This window comes from Marmota marmota, unplaced genomic scaffold, assembly GCF_001458135.2.
Source record: "Marmota marmota marmota unplaced genomic scaffold, marMar, whole genome shotgun sequence".
NCBI lineage: Eukaryota > Metazoa > Chordata > Mammalia > Rodentia > Sciuridae > Marmota > Marmota marmota.
In genome coordinates, this window is record NW_026000294.1 from 4,611,845 (window position 1) to 4,632,472 (window position 20,628).

The following is a 20,628-nucleotide window of genomic DNA, read 5'->3' on the forward strand; positions in this document are numbered from 1 at the left end:
GCTGATGATAGCTGTGTGTCAGGAACTGCACACATCTCTCTTGGCTCCCCTGACTGAGGTCATGTCACATGTAAGGTCATTATATTTCACATGTGACAATTGAAGATGAGTGGCCTACAGAAGATATTCTACTTCTTAATAGGACATACAAGCTCAGATTCAGTTCTAATTACTCCCTACCAGTTCCCATACACTTTGACTACACCAATATAGAAGCCATACTCTCTCTTACCTCTACTGCATGGTATTCTCTCAGCTATGATTGCCTGCCAAGCAAGATACCTTCTTCTTCTGGGAAATTTTATCTTGTTGTTGAAGGCCAGAGTCAGATGTCACCTCTCTAGGAAATTGAAATGCTGTCTCTTCTCCTTGGCATTTCCTCATTTCCTATTTGTTTGGGTGAATGAAGCTCCGCAACCCACTGAGCACTAATTTACCTGACTTACCACAGCCATTACCTCTTAAGATGATGCTACCTTTGCTCTCTGAGGTTTCTTGCCTGCCAATTTGGAGCCCCATGACAGGGAATATTACCCTAGGAAGGCCATGACAAGTGTAGATGGGGTAGTAGGCAATGAATGCTGTTATCATAGAGACATGGGCATTCCAAAAAAAGAATTGCAATGGCAGAATCTGGGGTCTTGGACAGATTGCTATGATGTGAGGAGATGGAGACTGGGAATCTGGAGATTTGGGCTTCTGGAAACCAGAATGGAGACTGATAATCAGGAGACCTTAGACTTCAGGCTATCAATTATTTAACAGCAGCCTTGGACAAATCACTTCACCTTGATGAGCCTCAGTTTTCCTCTGTACAAACCAGTTGATCACTAACCTGCTTACCTTCTCAGGATGTTATGAGATTTAGATGAGATTATGTGTCAGATTATTCTGTGAAATGCAATGCTAGCAAGGGCTTCTATGTCTCCCATTTATTTTAGGGATGAAGGCTGAACTATTTTAGCTGGCTTTGCTAAGGCCTCCTTTTCTATCCTCATTTCTGATAGTGATACCATCCTTCAAACTCCTCCCTATTTTCAGTTTCCCTTACAAGGCTGCTGTCTTTCCTGTGAGAAAGAATGCACTTTTCTCTTCTGCAGCCCCATCTTCATTCAACTTGGGTCACAGCCTAGATTTCACTAGAAATCTCCCCTTATCTTCTACCTGCCGGGGTAGAGATTGGGGTGAAGAGTGTTGGTTTGCACACATGGGAGCCACACAAGGGGTGGAAGCTCTCTCCTCAAGGTTCTGAATCTGTATGCCAGGGAATGGTAAGCCTTCTCAGACGTCCCACTTCCTTGACAAGCTGCCTGAATTCATGAGAGGAGGATCATGAAGTGGGGGCTCTGGGGTTGCCCCTGGCCACAGGCATTAGTTTACAATCACATTCAGTAAGTATTTTGACCCAGTTTTCTCATGTGAAGTATGAGAAATTTGTTGTAGACAACACTTAAGATCCTTGTTAGCTCTAAAGGCAGCAACACTAAATTGAAAATAATCCTAATTTCTTTGGAGGGAAGGATGTGGAAGGATTGGGGGTTGCATAGATAAGTTGAATTTCCAGCCTGGTCTGGCCTAAAGCATTTAATAGACTGTAAACTCACTGAAGGTACAGATAGTGCATGGATTAAGTCCTTCTTATCTCTGTCATTTATGAGATGAACTCAGTGGTAAACAAATTATCTTACTTTTAAGCCCTTCCTTCACCCACCAAGGAATGGATAGCATCTTTTACACAAGACTCAATTGCTTTTTGACTCTCTGCCCCTGATTTGTTCTGTAAATGTTTGTTAAGTACAAACATAAGGATTCTAACTACAAAATTGTATTCGAGTGGTAGTAAAAGTCCCCTTCTTTTCCTTTTAGGTCAGGATAAAGCCAAATATCATAGTTTGCAGTAACCATGGTATCCACACTGGCAGGGAATTCTCATCTCATCTAGCTGTCCATACCTTCCAACACACATTGATTTTATAGACAAGAAAACTGAGGTCCAGAAAAGAGCAGAGGACTGCTTAGTATCATACAGTGAACAGCAGGCCAGAATCCTCATTAAGCATTTGTTGCATAGCCATGAGAAAATATAGGATTCCTGCCTCTAGGCTTTTTTTTTTTCAACAGTTTAAGTGTCCTCTGACACCCTGACTTCTGTATTTTTCTACTCTTTGGAAAAATCTATGATAGATGCTAGCCACCTTGTCTGTTTAGACAGGAGCTGATTTAGAGTTGCTGTCTTGATGAGTGAAGCCAAGTAGAGCTGCTTTTAGATCATACTCTGTAGATGCAATAGAAGAGGACCTAAGCAATGATTCTCAGGGGGATTCTCTGGAGGCAGGCTCTGATTTACACATATAACCCACAAACACATACATCCTCTTTCTCTGTAACTTAGATACACAAACACACATCTCAGCAATCTCTGTTGTTTTGGGTTTTTGTTTTGTTTTGTGCTCCTCTCCATCACATGCTGATCTCAGGAAAAATTTGAGAAATCCCTGTCTCTGAGGTGGTCAATGATAAACATGGTTCAATGTGGAATCTCTCTCAGGGGTTCTGGCATTTTAACAGGGAGCATAGCCAGAGAAAATAGCCCACCAGCTGTGTCACATATGTTCTCACTGGATCCCCAATTCATCCTGGGAGGGAGGCATTGTAACCATCCTTCACAGGTGAGGACACTGAGGCATAGAGACTTTTCTTATTATTCTCTAAGATACCTATCACACCTCATCTATGGCCTCTATCAAGCCTAGATCCAATTTGGGAATCTCATCTCATTTGCGCCAAGAGGCAACAGGAAGGGACCTTGCTTGAACTGAAGAACACAAAAGAAGGCTGACTTGGATTTTACCTGCATGGTCAAAGATGGTACGACCCTGGAAAAAGTAAGGAGGCAAATGTGCCCATTCTTTATCTGAAACTTGGCTCTAACTGGGCAGTGATGCCATTAATTTATACTCCCACTAGGATGAGGATGAGGGTGAGCAGCTGGGCTTTATGCAGCTCTCTTCAGGCTGTTAAACTCAGGGTTTTTTTTTGTGTGTGTAAAAGGTTGTGATGGGCTGCCAGTGCCCATCTGTGCTTTGTAGCCCAGATCCTTTGTGATTTTGGTGGTCCCAGGTTAGCCTATGCTAAGGTCAATGCAAGGCAAATTCATAACCCCTGTGTGAAGATTGTTACAAATATATGAAAATCAGAGTAGCATAAAAGGCCACTGGGCATGATACCAACTCTCAACTTCAATAAAAGCAGCCAATAAAAAGAGCTAATTAAAAGAACTCTGATGACATTCATCTGAAATTTTAGATTGTTTTATGTTTTAGCAAATTAACAACGGTGATAAGAGGACATTAGCAGCTTTTCTCGGGTCTTTTTGTTAACAATAACTTGAGCCTGCAGCCACAACAGGGGCTGTGGCCAAGTTTTCGCTGGCAGACCAGCCAGCCAATATTTTATACAATGGATGACACTTCTGAAAGCAGGCGCAGAGACAAACCCAGAGTCACACATGTATTCCAACAAACAAGTTTCTGCCGTTTTTAATTGTATTTAGAGCAACAAAAGATTTCAAGATTACAAAAAGAGAACAGAACACTAGCGCTTGTGGCTGGTCCTGCTGCCCAGTTGAGGCTAAGTGCCACTGTAAGAACTGAAGCCCCATCGAAAGAACTTTCAAGCAAAATTAATTTGTTTCTTTTAAAATTATTTTGAATAATGCTCTCTCTCATTTTCCTCTCAACATTGAAAATTAATTCTTATCTCTGGTTACATAGTCTGCTCCCTTGGGCTGCCAAATTAATCTCAAGGACAGCACAAGAATGTTATGTCCGTCCGAGACACTCCCTAATCAATGTCCAGTCTAGGGAAAAGCAGAAAGGTGTCACTGGGTGGTTAAGGGGGCACTTTTTTCTTTTCTTGGGTCATTCCAGTGGTGGCTGCTCTCAGCACCCAAGTGGCTTCTGAAATAGAACAACCCCATAGGCACTTCACTGCAGGACAGTTTGCACCAAGGGCTAAGGATGAGAGAGACTGCTAGCTTGGCCTGTTACAGGGACCCAAACTGTGAGGCAGCAGCCAAGGAGGGCACCACCAGAGAAACAGCAACATTTTGGAAGAGTTTTTCCTTTGGGTATGCATATGTGTATGTTCCAGTCTTTGGGGGTCAATGGAATATGCAACTATGTAATGGTCTTTGCCAAGTAGATTATGTGAGAACTGTTTTGGGCCACAAGGGTCACCTATTCCATAGCTTCTTATTTAATTCCAAAAAGGCTAAAAGACAAGTGAATCAAGAAAAGGAAGCAGAACCTCTGTTATAATGAATTGGGACTGAAAATCAATCAATACATACTTTCCAACCAAATTTAATAGAGTCACATTAAAGCTCAGTCAAAAGCTGTTATTCACTCTGAAAGTCCACCCGCTAGATTCAAATATCTACCATTCTTTTGGGGACTAGGAGAATTCCAAGTGATGTGTGATCTTGGCTGAAATGTCTGAAGAGGAATAACCAATGTGGATTTTTCTGCCTTCACCTAGAAATGGTTGAGGGTTGGGAGGCTCTGGGCAACAGACCCCAGCGTCAAACTCTTAATTGAAGAAAAACACCTCTACCCATGGGCAGGGATGGACCTTTACCTACAGAGATACAATTTCTAGTACACTGACAAGTTTTAACAGAGAAAAACACATTTTCAATTTTCAAAATCTTTACAAAACATATCCAAAACCAGAATTAGAGCACACAGACACCCAGTAGCAAGAGCACCTCAATCACAGGGGAGAGAATTGGTTGAAAGATGGAGCACTTGCTCCAGGTTCCCAACTACAGGCAACTGCCTTTCTCTCACAAGAATGGTGAAGACCAAGGAATACCCTTTGTTCTTCCAATAACTCAGGTCCCATCAGGGGGCCATTGGCCAATCATTCAGGTGGGCTTTTGACCCCATGTCTGGGTATTCCCTATGGTAAATAGCCAGGTCCAATGAGTCTTCACCACCCTTTCCACATTCATCTGTCTTAGGCAAGTAAAGTGCAATACATCACATACCCTACCCTTTTCCCCCCTCTACCCCTTTGCAAGGCCTGTGCATCAGGCCCAATAGGGGCAGAGATCTTTTAGTTATCTGATCAATCCAAGTGTCTTGTCCATTCTGAGAGAGCTTCCAAAATGTAACTGCAGCCTCTCTCACAAGTACATGGCATCAGATATGACCTGGAACCAAATATAAAGGTGCAGAGAAAGGTAAAGCTATTAGAACACTTTATATCTCTATATATATAATTCAATTTTGAAACACGGATACAAATACTCATTTACAATATATTTCAACCTTCTGCCTTAAACTGCAGAGAACTTTTTGTGCTGTCCAAACTGGGCAGAAATGAGGGTTTCTGCCTGCTGTCCTTCTAGTGCAAAATCTAGTCCTTTAAATGCTCCCCTTCTCAGCAAGGGCTTCACATCTTCAGATAAACTAACATGGGCACTAGCAAACACAGTGGCCAAGACCAGCTCCATTTCCAACCATGCAATGATGGAGCTTCAAGAATTTGCTCAGCAACTACTAGAGTAAAGGAAAGCTACTTCTGCTTATAAAATCACTTAATGAAGGACCCAGAATCCCGTTTTTTTTTTTTTCCAAATTATCTTCAACTCTTCTAAATATGTATTTTGTGAAGGGAAAAAAATCCCACAAAACTCTTAGAAGTCAGTCACCAGCAAAGTCCTTTAGTCTGTCTTTGGATAGCTTACCAAAGAGGCACTAATGCTTGCTCCCTCCCTGCCCTTAAAAATTGTGGTATCTTAGCAGATACAATGTAATCTTTGGTTACATAATGTGATGCTTTCATCTCTTTTTCTGTCTTTTTTTTAAAAAACTGCTTTCAAAATTTTTTCAAAGAGATCAGTGGTGAGAACAGATCTGCCTATAAAAGCAACAGGGGTAAGAACTTCCTTTTCCAAGAAATTTCACATGTAAAATGGCTTCTTTTGACTTTAAGTTGGGATTTGATGTGGTGCTTTGGCATTCCTGGTTCGTGTGAACCCCCTAAAAGTGGGTTAAGCACTAAAGCGATGCCCTCGGCCCAGAGCCCTCTCACCTGGGCAACTGGCACAGAATAATCAGTAGTCAGCCTCTTGCTTTTCCAGGACTATGCAGGGGTCATGCAGGGATATTTACTGGGCTGTCTGGAGAGAGTCTCCTGAAGTGCAGCACTGGCATACGGCTAAGGAGGGGGACAGGGGGTGGCTTGGGCCTTTGTGCCCTGCTGGATATCAAGGGAGAGAATGGGGAAAGGCCACGTCTGTGCTGTGCCTAATGAAACAAACACTTAGAAGCTACTCAAAGCTCAAAGGTAGGTCATTTGTGTAGTGTCAGTGTCATGTGGATGGTGGACATTTTCTTGAAAGTACAAGTCAAATACAAATATATTGTTTATATATGTCTACATGTATATAGAAGTAGAGTATGGACAGAGAGGGATTTGAGCATCAGCACATTATTTCATTACCTGAACAATTAACCTCAGCAACTACCCAAAGGACAGAGTGAAACTTTTTTTCTTTTTTTTCTTTCTTTTTCTTTCTTTTTTTTTTTTTAGTGCCAGTGAACATACATAAAAATATATGCATTACTGATTTTCTTTTTTTCAAAGATATATGACAGAATCCTTCAAAAACTCCCTTTCTCAGAGTAAGGTAATTTAAAAAAATAATGAACTTTCCAAGAACAACGATATTGTATGTGGCATAGAAAATCTAAGGAAAAAGAATTCAACCCCCACGTCAGCTCAGAGGCCAGACCCAGTGAGCTGCCCAATGAATGGGCTGAAACTGCCACACGACTCTCTTCTTTGACTAGAGTTCGTGACCTTGGCAGCTATCTGCTGCCCAGCACAGATGGGGCCTTCTCCACGATACTCCCTCTTTTTCTCTTTCTCACTTTACATCCCCATCAAACACTGCACACCTCTTTGGAGATGGTCCCCTTGACTTGTCCGGTGAGTGATCCTCATCTTCTAGCTCACCAGGTGAGTGGGTCTGGGTGGCCAGTCCTTCACAGGTGAGCACAGTGTACAAACCACATCAACTCTGTTTGTAGAGTAGAGTGCATGTGAAATGAGACTTCTGTCAGTCACACTGGTTGGAATATCAATGACCAAAAGAAAAAAAAAAGTATTCTTCTTTCATCTGTGGGAGAACCAAGCCAAGCTAATACCTCCTCTGCTCACTCAAACCCCAGTGCAGAATCAGTAGGCCTAAAGCCTTGTTTAGGCTCTTTTTCCCTATTTTTGTCATTTGGAAATTCAGAGTAATCCAATTGTTGTTGCTTTCAACTACACTGCTGTTTCACTGATTTTTGGCTTTTGCAAATGAAAAACATATATTCATGAAGACAAAAGTCAAGACTGGGAAATCCATAAAGATGAAAAATTTGATAGAGAAATGGAAAGGAGAGCCTCTAGTATTTACAAGGAGAGGTATTAGAATGATATAATTGAATCCGTGTGCCACAAAAGATGAAAATCAAAACAGATGTAAAGTAACTATTAAAGTGTAACCTAGCTTAACTGAAAGGAGTCGTGGATGTTATTTTTTTTCTGTCTAAGACAGCTAAAAAGTGATCCTGTACATAGGCCAGATGGTGTCATCACAAAGAAAATCAGAATCTAGCCTATCCCAGAAAGGAACCTATCAGCTTCAGTTTTTGTCCACCAGTCTTGGATTGGCATATCACTCATGTTAGATTCCTTTCTCCCTTGTTATTTAAAGAAGCTGTTTTGCAAGTTCCTTTGGCTATTAATATCAACACAGAAATCAGGGACGGAAACTCATGTGAATAGTATCATGTCACTCAGAAAACTATCTTCTCAACCAGCAGAATAAACCAACTAAAATGGGCAGCTTGGTGACTGGCCCTTGATTTCTTGAGTTTATCCAATGATGTTAGGAGCTAATTGAGGAGGCAGGGGCCAAGAAGAGAAAATAGGTGAACATCCTCCCCACCCCACATTCAGGGTTGGGGAACAAAGTCCAGAGAACGGAGGTGTGCCAAAGGACTGTATGAAACCAGTGACCCAGGGGCATACCCTGAGTTTATGGGTGGCAGCCTATTTATCAGTGCCACAACAGCCAGACCTTTCCAAAGGAAGCAATGGTTCTGTAGAGAGTCTCAGTGGTCTTGCATGCCCCTCTGACATAGAGGTAGCAACAATGGTGGGGAATCTGAGTAACTATGGTCAATGTCAGAGCCCAGGGTCAGCAGCAGAGGAGGGGGCTGAGTAAACTTGTGCCATTCTGAGTTTAGGCTTTGCCTCTGAAGGCTTTATTTAATAGTCAAAGTCTTTTCTTGGTGTCTGCTTGCTTATTGCCATGAGTTCTTCAGGCAGATATGCTGGGTGGCAAGGAGAGCATTTCAGGTTTTCTGGATCTAGTGTCTTCATTCTTCTAACCCTGGTATTCCACCTTGATCTGGGTAGCCCCTTTAGCTGCTTTGAAGAAGGAAGTAGATATGTCTCCATTTATTGGAGAGTTTCATCTCTGGATGACAAGGGCAAGACGCCCAGTTTGTCTGATCCCTTCGATGCCTTCTTTTGGGTTTCTCTAAGGGCTCCAACAAACTAAATGTTGATAAGAGACACTTGGTAAGATGTCTGAGACTACAAGCATCTAGAGACAGATGTCAGGGCTTCTGGCCTGCTAGCCTTCATAGTGTGGAGGGATCTTAGCAGACAATCGGTGAACATGCCTAAAGAAGTGAATAAGCTTTACCACCATGACTGAAATGCAGTGTGGCCTACAAAACACTCAAGGAAGGGTGGAGGGAGCTTGTGGCCACATAGAGTCCATAGGTCTTTTAAAGGTGGAGGTAAAGAAGGTAGCATCAAGGGATCAACTGTACTGTCTCCTAAGCAGAACAGCCAAGCCATCACTTCCTTCTTCTCTGACTCCAGATGCAAGCTCCTCCCTGGATCACGCATGGGAATGCAGAACTGGAATTTATAGGATCCTTCCAATGGGTCAGATCTCTCCTCTCCTTCTCACTGATCTGACTCTTCAGTGGAAGTGGTCAAGTTTAGGCTAAAGAGAACACTTCATTTGAAGTTCTTTGAAAAGCTACTGAAATTTGATTGGAGGGTGGAGGCAGAGGTTGAGAGAGAGAGAAGGGTTTGAGGGGGAAGGCATTCACATGCAGACAAGTTTTCAAACAAGAAGCACATTTTCAGTATAATGAATTGCACTGCAGTTGAGCAGTCTAGCCCTCAGGGACCAAGGCTGTGGGCAGGTACTGGTGATCCAACTGCCCTACTTGTTTCCTCCTCTCTCTGTGCCCCCAGATCCTCTCTGGGGTCACCCTGTCCTTTAATGGCAATAGTCACTGGGAAAAGCTAAAGTCTTCCTGGAGGGAGGGGATGAACAAAAACAGTGACTCCCCGCGGACCTGCAATTTTTACCTTCTAGTGACTTGTTGGCTTCTTTGGGGATTTCTGCTTATTAATTTATTTATTTTGAGGAAAATGTCCTCTCAGGTTTTTTTTTATTTTTAATTTTTTTTTTGTTTTCTGTTTGTTAGTTTGTTTTTCCTCAGATACTTTTAGCTTGCTAAACTTCCCATGGCATAAGGTAAGTAAATGTTTGTGTGGTTGGCACACAGCACAGTGCTGTAAACAAGCACAACCTGACACTGGGCCACATGAGGATCATCTCAGATTTAAAGAAATACAACACCATTCAAAACACAGATAGGAGCCACAACAGGGAGCAGAGTGTGAAGTTGCCATGGAGGATGAGAAAGGGAGGCAAGAAGGAAAAGAGAAAAAAAGCCCAGCAAATAGAACTCAGGAACGTGTTCATGACAGACTGTACATCAATAGAGGAAATTCCCCAAGGCACTGCAGAGAAGTAGTGCAGAGTTATAACAGGCAGAAGACATTGGAAAAGGGGAGTGAGGTGGGGGAAGAAAATGGGGGCTTCCAAAGCTTCACTGTGTATGGAAATAGATGGGCTTGACTTTCCCAGAAAGGATCTTGGGCACTTGAACAGAGATGATCTCTGCCATCATTTCCGGAAAGTCCACGCTCACCATGTGGGACTTGATTAGCAGGTCAAAAGTGAACTGATGCAGCTCTCTTGCAATCTGCAGGGGACAGTAAGAGAAAGAGAAAACAAGGTTGATAAGGAGTTATTTCTGCCAGACTCTACCCCCACCTCTGATTTCCAAGACTTTTAGCATTTTGTCCCCTTGTCTATCCTTGGTCCTGCCCCATGAGTGAATTTGCCTGTGTGTGTGTGTCTTGCATGTGAATTTGCCTCTGTGTGTGGTGTGGTGTGTATATGTGTGTGTGTGTGTGTGTGTGTGTATTAAATTGTCTCTGGGGAGTAATTGGGGGCTCCCAAGAGATCTCTTACACCATTTCAAGCTCTGTGACTCAGAACTGGGTGTTCCTCTTCCACAGTACAGGCCCCCCATTTCCCATTTCTCTCTCTCTCTCTCTCTCACACACACACACACACACACACACACACACACCACACCACACACAGAGGCAAATTCACATGCACATGACTCAAGGAAGAAGTGAAAAATATCCAGGTCTGTCTTGTCTGACTAGAGAATTCATGTGCTTTAAGCTTCTTCTCTGAGTCCCAACTGCTCTATTCACTCCTCCACCCCTTTCACAACATCCAGCTGGAACACTGTGACCTGAGTTCCTTTCTTCTCCATCGCATTTTCTTCCTGGACCACACTCAAAGCCAGAGGGAAATGGAAGCACCTCCCAACAGGTGGTGCCAGACCATCCAGAAGCCTATTATCACTTGGCTCTATCAGGCTGCTCTCCCTGATAAAGCACCCTCCATCATTTGCTTACAGGCTGCACAGAGTCCAGGAGCTTGGTGAGCTGGTAGAAGCGCCTTGAGCAGGATGTGGGATTTTTTCGTTTGCATGCAATGATACGATCGAGTTCCTTGATGTAGTTCATTCGAAGTTCATCAAAGAATTTTTGATTTTTCAGCCCATCCACTGGAACTGATGTGGGATGAAGACAGAATGGGGAGGGGAAGCATGCCCACGAAGGAGCATTAGACAAAGCACCAAGTTTTCTGACCACAAACTTGACCCCCACCCCCACAGGGAGGGAACCATCTACTTGGCTCACTGACAATTAAAATCTGTGTGCCTGGGGCCTTCAGTCTGCCAGGGAGATCTCAGGGAAAAGGAGAGCTGGACCCAATCGGAAGGGAGTGAAACAAATAAAATTCATTGAAACTTTTCTTTTGCTAGTCTTCTCAAGTACCCATTTCTTAGGATCTAAGTTTTTATGTTGTTCATCATTCAGCTCTGATTGAGAGAATTAAAACACAGGGCTCTGAATATGAAATCATGCCTCCTTTCTTTTTCACACAGGCTAAGATAGCACTCTTCTTAGAAGAGACATTGAAGAAAGGCTGCTTGGCTGCCAAACAAGCTGCTAACATAGACTTCCTCCTGTTGGTGGAAGAGAAAATGTCTTCCAGGAGACAATCCCTCCTGCTCTACTACTCTGCAAGGAATACACAGTGGGATGGTTCATGCCTGTTTATCCCAGAAAATGTGGGAAAAAAATCAGAGGCGTGCTAGAACCAGTCAAAACACCTAGTCTTAAGGAGAGACTACAGGTAGATTAAGACTTGATGGAGGCTCGAGTCCACCAAAGAAATTGATCTGTAGCCATGAAATTGGTCTTTGTTGGGGAAAAAGATGCTGATGTAGTGGGGGGAGGGAAGAAGGGAAATGTCCAGGAGCTGGTTCCTCCCTGATAATATTTTGATGGAAAAAGTGGCCCCCCCCTCAGTCTTTGTGACCACACAGGCATTCCCTGTGCCTCTAGGTACTCACTTATGCTGAAGAGTAGCAATGCTTTCATGCACAGGAATTCCTGGGGGGTGATTTGGAGCCAACCAAATTCTTGAGAGAGGTGCCTCATTCGGACACACTGGCTGTACATTCTGGACTTGTGCATGCGGTACCTGTGAAGGAGATACAGAGGAAGAAGAGGAATCAGGGGAGGCTTCCAAAAAGCCCAGAGGAAATATCTCTAGTTTTTCCTCCCTTCCTTGGCTTCTTCAAAAAAAGTCTATTTGTCCTGCTGGTGCTTCATTGACAAAGAACAAATCTGTTCTTTTTTTCTAAAATCCTGGCATCCTGATAATTAACTACTCATCTTCCCTGGCCAGGATATGGGTTAGCACATGGAATTTCCAGGTCTCCATGCCCCCTCTGTTTCCTGAGTCAGGGACAGGAAAGCATAACCAAATGAACACAATGGGGCAGGCACATGGTCTCCCTGACTACAGTTCTAGTATCCCAGCTACAGCAAGAGGCAGAACCTGCCTCCAAGGCAGCCAAACTTGAAGGATTTCTATGAGAGAGGATCCAGCAATCAGCACTTCACATAAGGACACAGGATTTGCAAGTGACCACAGGTGTCTATCCTGTCAACACCCCTGACTGGCTCTTGGTTTGAAAGTCATTTCTCATAGTACAAATTTAACCATTTCTTTAAAAACTTGCAGCAATAGAGATTCCATGTTGTCCTTTGAAAATGAGTTCTAGTGCTTCCATGTCTGCCAGGAAGTTTTTCTGAATGTCTGAATCTAAATGTCTCCTGCTGAAGGGGAGACCACTCCCTCACAGGCTGGCTGTTCCTTGCCACAGTTTGGGAGCTGTAAACACATGTGAGCTGCTTTTATTATGGTGACTTGTGAACAGATTATCACATTATCACCTATAAATTATATGGGGAAGTGGCCAAGGCATGGGGAGGAGGCAACCCCTCTGTCCCATGATGGGTCATCGCATACTTGTAAGGGAAGATACAGTATCTTTCTGCTAGTAGGCCTTCCAGGTTTGGCACTTCAAAAATCAAGTGTGTGTGTGTGTGTGTGTGTGTGTGTGTGTGTAAGACAGTAATTGATTGTGTACCATGTCAAGAAAAAGGGATTTGACACCCACTTAAGTGGTGGGGACAAAGACCTCCCAGATGGAGCCTAAAGTCTGTGGTTTGACATTTTGGTTTCCAAGCCACTAGCCTGTTCCACAAGCTGAGCGGGCTTGGCATTGTGTGGGTGGAAGCTCAGCAACCTATTTCAGACAGATCTTGGGTCTCCTGGATAAAGAAAAAAGGGGGCAGGTGCTGCAGAATAATTCAATTCAGGCTGAATTCCAACTAGAAAGAGGAAGTGTTTAGATAGTATCACAAATCAATTGACCAGAACAGTGTTGCTCTAAGCTCCATCACCCTGGGGAATTTTTCAATAAGACCTGCTGATTCTGGAGCCTGGCCCTTCTCTGATCTCCACTGTACTTCCATGCCTCTGTTGATGACAACACTGCAACCTTTTTACCGCTCAAATTATGGTGCTGGCATGAAGGATTCCTAGCATATTGCTGCAGGCTCCTGAGACAGAGAAGGTAGGGAATGAAGAAGAGAGAATGAGAAAAGGCAAGTAAGGAATTCAGAAGGGAAAGGAAAAGGAAATATGGAAAAGGGCAAAATGAATTGACAGAAAGTTAAAGGAAGGAAAGGGGAAGGTGATGGGAGGTCAGAAAAGGAGAGGCAGGAATGGAATTCAGGAAGGAGAATAGAGGTAGGTGGGATACAAAAATGGATAAGGTGGGAAATGAAGATTGGAAAACACTGAGCATAGTTCCTGGCATATAGTAAGTGCTCAATAAATGACATGTAGGGAGGTGACACTAAGATTTTACAGGTAAGATTTGAGGCTCAGAGAAGTTCAGTAATTTCCCTGAGGTCACAATTAGGATTCAAGCCCTTTAGCCTTACAACATATGCTCCCTGCAAAAAAGGGAAAGAAGGGGAAAATGGGGATAATGATAGGATTTTGAATCAGAGAGAATGGCATATGGCTTGGTCCAGCTTGGACCAGTTCCCCCATTATCTTTTTCTTTGGGCCTTAGTCCCTCTGTTAGTATTTTGAGGAGACTGCCATCAATTATTGTCCCTCAACTGGGGTTCACTGTCTACTCAGTAGGTGTTAGAAATATGTGGGTCAGTCAGGCTGTCAGAGTGACTGTATTTATGTTTAATATTTAGTAGGCAGGTACCAGAGATGTTAAACATATTCCAATATGCAGGAACATTTTACACAATGAAAAAAAATTCCTCCCCAAATGTCAACAGCATTCATGTTGAGAAACATTGGTCCAGATGTTTGCAGAGACTTTGCAAGCCCTAATATAATAAGATGGGGAAGTAGGCCTCAATAGGGTTCAGGAACTCTGGGAGTTGGTGCATCTAGGACTCTGAACCATGGGTAGCCCTGTGATACCTCTGGATAAAATGGGTGAGACTCAGCCAGAAAGCTGAAGTGGGATGCCACAAGCTTACATAGAAACAAAGAAAGAAATAAGGATTCAGAAAATAACCAGTTGTCTCTGGGCAACACTCCAAAGGTCTCAAGACTCTAAAGAAGGTTGAACATGTGCTCAAGGAGTTGATTCAATCACTGGAGGGCAGCAGGGGCATGGGGGTTGGACATGAACAGTTAGGGGGGCTTTTCAAGGTCTTGCCCAGAAGATGGCATCATAGGTAACTTTTTGGAGATTTGGAAACCACAACGCAGGTCATGCCAAAAGCCCAGTGGTTATTCTTAGATTCTGGCTACCAGGGGCGGCTGGGTTGAGAGGGTGCAACTGGGGACACTTACTCTCTCTTGCATAGCAGTGCTGTGCTACCAGGAACTACTGCCTGGAGGTTTTATTTTAAGGCTCTTCTGGGTTAAAGGCTGACCAAGAGGGAAGCTCAACTCCTGCCTGACTGAAAAGATTCTCTGTGGCAAAACTAGCTCAAGGTTTTTGGGATGATAATTCTGGCCAGCTCCATTCACAATACAATTGAAGGATCTCAGACAGTAAACATAAGATTATCATCATTAGGAAAAGGGGGAATAAAAAAGGGACTCCCTTTTTAAATTTCTTGCCTACCATGGGCTAGATACTCCATATCCATCCAATTTAGTTATACCAAAACATTTGAGATGTCTCTATTATTATTTTAAAAATAGGAAACTATATGAGACTTGGTCCCAGGAATACTTACTCATTGAAAACCAGGTCAGGAGCAAAATAGAGCATCCTGGAGTTGACATTGGTGAAGGACCTCCAGCCCATGGCAAACACCATGAGTCCCATCCAGGAGTACTGAATGACTGCCATCTGGTCATCCACGTGTAAATTGCGGAAGCCTAGAAAAGAAGGCACAAAGGCAGTGGTCAGTGCAGACATTGATGGACTGAGCTAAGTCTTTACCTCTGCTGAACTGAGAATCTCTAGTACTCAGGCAGCCCTTGAGAAGCCCCAGGGAACATCAGTACTGGCTTCTGAGGAGTGATGAAAAAAAAACACAAATTATATGGTAAGGATAATATTCTTTGCCCTCCCTACTTCACTGAACTGTTCAAATGAGATCATGATGGAGGCCAAAAGGCCATTGTCAGTTGGAAGAGAATAATAATTGAATATTGACTACTTATAATGAATGAATTCCTTTCTGAGCACTTTACTTATATTACTTCATTTAATTCTCATGACAATGGATAAAATAGATATTCTTATTATCCCCATTCTGCAAATCAGTAGGAATGGGTCACAGAGGGGTCAATAACATGTCCAAGATCATATGGCTACTAACTGGCAGATCAAGTTCCAAAGCCAAGTAATCAGACTCCAAAGGCCATGCTTTTGATCACCACACCTTTCTGAAGATACAGTATAATAACCAGTTCTTCCACATGGACAGCACTTCTAAGTTTACAAAGCTCTCTTAGCTACAGTTTGATTTTATCCTGGTAACAATCTTGGGAAAGGGATATTACTATATATTATCATATAGGAGGAATGTCTTGACAGCCACTGGCCTTCTTTAAACCACCTACAGGCTCTCTCTCTTTTCTCTGACCTTCTTTCTACCCCATATACCTCCTCTCCATTCTTTTATACTTAATAGTTTCTACACTCTTGCCATTCTCAGCCTACTTCACTTATATACAAACAGGCCCTTTATAGTCTGCTTCTCCAGACTAATTTCTTGCAACTTGCCTTCAGTTAATTTAGATCCTAGTTCTTTTGAAAAACTTAAAATATACTGAAAACTTCATCCTTTCCAAGGCCTCTACAGCTCTGCTACTTCTGAATAGATAGTTGTCTTGCCTGTGTTCCCCCTCCAAAAGCCTTCCATCTGATAAACACCTACTCATCTTTCAAGTCTTTACTCAAAGGCCACCTCCTCTCTGAAGCGTTTTCCAACTCATCCAAGCAAAATAATTATTCTTCTTTTACTTGCTCATTGCATGTACTGTAGCCCTAGCCAATTACAGTGACAATTTCACAGCCCTGAAATCCATCTATATGCATGTTTTCTGCCTGAAAGCCTTGGAGCAACTTGAAGACAGGAGTCATATCTTCTAATTGATCTTTGCTTTCTTAGTACATACCATGATTCAGGTGTTTAACTGGGCATTTGAGAAATATTAAACAAATAGGTTAAGAGCCCTCAATTTTATTTCCATTTTGAAAAAATGGGAATTAAGTAATATCCAAATGACTTCCCTTAAGCTTAGAAAACAAGACCCTTCTGGAAGCTACCTCTGAAATAGCACATGGGTAGAATAGACATAGCCATGTTCCCTGAAGATTGCAAAACAGTTGAATGCTTAAAGTTATAAAGTCATTGTCTCAGACCTCATCCCTACCAGTATCCCCTTTTCTTTTCCCCAATAAAGTCATAATTATCTGAAATTTTGTTTTGCTTGACTTCATTTAGAATTCTGTCTTGACTTCAGATCAAGTTTCTCACTTTCCTATTGATGACCACATTTGATCCTCATAATAACCCTGGAAGGTAGGTGATGTGACACTTATTTTATCAACAAGGAACCTGAGGGCCAGACAAATTAACTGACTTGGTCAAGGTCACATAGTCTATATGTGGCTGAACTGGATCTGGAACCCAGGTGTTTTGATTCTCTGCTCCAATGCTTTTTCTGCTCCACTGCTGAAGGTCTCACCTCAGGAGCTACCAAGGTCACCAACCTTCCTTTGCCATAGGCTTGAGTCTGAAGACTTCACTACCCAGACATATTGTTCTGCTTGGTTGGCATCTGCACTCCCTCACATCTCCACTTCCCTTTTCTTTTAGCTCCCATCTTCCAGAGATCAGGGATGCTAGAGTCTTTCACAGCATACCCCTGGCTGTAATCTCAACTCCTAGACCTGTGCTTTCTACCTTGATGATACTGACATGCTAACAGACTGACTGGATCCTCAGAACCCAGACAATTTCCTGCCTGGAGCTTTCCCATACTACAGAATGCCTGAGACCGACCTTTCCCAGTAAGAGACAAGATACAGGGTCCACGAGGGCAATATCTGAGATTCCTTGAGAAAGTGGCCTGGGATTTTGTACCCTGAACCTCTGGAGTAGGAGGCAGTAGACAGCAAACAACAACAACAACAACAACAAAAAAAAAAAAACCCAAACAAAACAAAACAAAAAAAAACCCAAACAAAAACAAACAGAAAACAAACCAATAAGCAAAAACCCCCTAAAACCCCAAAACAACAATACTTTGGCTGGGGGAATCGTGATCTTCTAGTGAAGTGTGTGAATGTGAGGGATGACTGTGAGGGATGATGGAGGGATGAAGATTAAATTATAAAGTTAGTAAAGAAATTGTCTATACAGATGCTTCCTCCCACCACGAGACACCAGAAAACTAATGTAAGAGATGAAAATGACTATCGTACTAACAGTCCTTAGTGAAAACTGCTCAGCTTGCAAACCTAATGACTGGCACACATTAGCACTGTGGATGGCCAATTTTCCTATAGGCATAATCTGATTACAACATCTAACTCTATGCCTAGCTTGCACAATGGCCTGCTCAGATAGCATGGTTTCCAAGGTATGGCTTGAGGTAACAGTAGCCCTACATATTTCTGTAGGCACACATTCACTCAACACCTATTTGGCAATGTGTTTGGGTATTCTGGAGAACTAGAGAGGAGCCCTTCTGAGGTTTTAAAATCCACCAAACAGGCTAGGGAGCAGAGGCAGTTTCTTTGTTTTCTCATTAGAATCCAATCCTTATTAGCAATCTGCTGTGGAAACTTGAAGGCCCACATCTAGTCTGGGATAACAGACTCAAAGCAAGACTGGTTTAGAAATATTTGCTGCTGTATTGCACCTGCCAGTCAAGGTTTTCAAAGAAGACAGTTCAAACTTGGGGTCCCTGCATGAGCTTCTTGGAAGGGTAGTGGTAGGTTGGATTAAGCTTAGTGAGAGAAGTGGCCTAGAACTCAAGACTACAAATGTAAAGAAAGAAGCACAAAGAAGACATGTGATTTGCTTGCAGGCACATAACCAGTACATAGCTAGCATTCCAAACCAGATACATCTTATTCTAAATATACTGTGTACATACAATCTATTTGCTTGGCTTTCATTTATAGTTAGAATTTATTAATGTGCCAAGTGTCCTAGTAGGCAATTTCCAGACATTACCATCACAGAAAACTTACAAAAAAAAAAATCTGACTAGGTGCTTAGCACAGTGCCTCTCAAAGGATAGGAATTCAATCTGTTGGATGAACAAATTACTTGAACTAGAGGTAATTATTGACAATGTGAATGGCAGTCCTTATGAATGTGGTAATCAGTTTTCTTTTAAAGCTATTCTTCTAAATGACTCAGAGTTAGAGATCATTTACTCTGGCAAACTAGATGGTGAGCTGAGTTTGGCTTGAAGATTTGTTAATGTAAGAAGAGGGCTTTCCTCCTAAGGCTTGAGCCAAGGAAAGCCAGTGGTCCTGTTATACAAATTCTGCCATAGTTATTTGCAGTAGATTATATTCAAGATGACTGAATTAGCAATCAGAGGGTCTGAGCTCAATTTTTGGTTCCATTTGTTAAGTGACCAGTGTAGCAAGTTAGTTAACCTCTTTGAGGTGTGGCATGTAAAATGGAAATAATTGTCCCTATGATTCAGAGGAGAATTTTGAGGATCCCATTTATGAAAATCTATGCACCCTATAAATAGACACATGTTAAGTATTTGGTTATGGCTTAGGGAGATTAAATTTTATTTATTTAACTATTTTTTTTGGTACCAGGGATTGAACTCAGGGGCACTCAACCACTGAGCCACATCCCCAGCTCTATTCTGTATTTTATTTAGAGACAGGGTCTCACTGAGTTGCTTAGCACCTCGCTTTTGCTGAGGCTGGCTTTGAACTCATGATCCTCTTGTCTTAGCCTCCCAAGCTGCTGGGAATACAGGTGTGTACCACCATGCATGGAAGATTAAACTATAAATGTCTATCAAACACATGACATCAAGACATCCAGGTAAATAAATAAGAAGAATTAAAACAACTTTCTCGTTTTTCTTTATTGTAATTTTTTTCCTGTCTATGTGAACTCTCAGTTTTGGCACAGTACATATTCACCCAGAGGCCTTGGGCCTCTTTCCCAGAGATCACACTGGTTAGATAACCACAGCTTTCCAACCTGGGAAAATATTAGAGACAGTGTAATGGCTACAACTGGGCTTTGTGAGGTAGAAGTACAAAGTAGGAGTTTGAAGGCCCACATGCAATGTCTCTGAAAATAGCAAGCCCACCATATGACCCAAGTGGCCTTTGGTGGTGAGGATTTGACCCCTCACTGTAAATCTCAGAGTTACAGAATGGCTGAGGTGCTACAGAATATAGAGTGGAATGAGGAGGATGTTTGAAATCAGGGGGCTCAAGTTCTGGCCCTACTGTTTTCTGGCTGTGTAACTATAGGCCAATCACCTCTCTTCTCAGAGTTTCATTGTCTTTGAAAAATTTAAGAAGGAACCCTTACTTTACAGGATTCTTATGAGAATCAAATCAGGTAACTGCTCTTCTCACTATAATTTTCCATCTGAATAGCAAGTATTATTAGAAGGCAGGTTAATCTTTGACTTCACAAAAGGATATTTGGTTGCTGATATTTCAAAAGAATTTTGAATCACAATCTCAGGATTTGGAGAACCTTTATAGAGCACATGCTTCACTGGTTTTCAAACTGTTTTACTTGAAGCCACAAGATTCTGCAAGACTAAGAGGGGGGCTTACCTGCAGTAGTGAGGGACAAGCTGAGTTAGTGAGACACAGGCAAAAGACTGCCTTTAAATCAATAGCTTTACTTGTATCTGGGTACAATGCTTCTTAAATTTAATTTTTAGTTTACTGATGTTTAATTATAAATATTAATTCATGGTAATTGCATAAAAACATTTTTGTGGTCCTGTGGAATGAACCCAGGGTCTTGCACATGCTAGGCAAGTGCTCTACCACTGAGCTACATCCCCAATTGTTTTTGGATAAATAAATAATTTGGGTTGCTAATGGAAAGTCTATGAATCCTTGGATAGAGGATCACTTCCTTAAGCTTTAATATTTTATTAATCAGACTTGTTCAAACAACAGATATCCTAGGAGGGGAGTTTTCCATTCCTGGAGGTGTCCAAGCAGAAGTTAGACGAACACTTGGCAATTATTTCATTATCACATAAATTTTCTTTCCACCATGATAGAGCACTAA

At 42.3% G+C, this 20,628-nt stretch overlaps 1 protein-coding gene across 1 annotated transcript in view; it reads right to left on the bottom strand.

Moving 5' to 3' along the window:
* Positions 1 to 3,513: 3,513 nt before the first annotated feature.
* Ar (androgen receptor) overlaps positions 3,514 to 20,628 on the bottom strand; it is a 166,764-nt gene continuing 149,649 nt past the window's right edge. Inside the window, exons 5-8 of the mRNA XM_015501590.2 lie at positions 15,100 to 15,244; positions 11,877 to 12,007; positions 10,870 to 11,027; positions 3,514 to 10,136 (exon numbers count right to left, since the gene is read on the bottom strand). Of these exons, the coding sequence (XP_015357076.2) occupies positions 9,981 to 10,136; positions 10,870 to 11,027; positions 11,877 to 12,007; positions 15,100 to 15,244 (590 nt within the window). The 3' untranslated portion in view covers positions 3,514 to 9,980. The remainder of the gene's footprint in view (positions 10,137 to 10,869; positions 11,028 to 11,876; positions 12,008 to 15,099; positions 15,245 to 20,628) is intronic.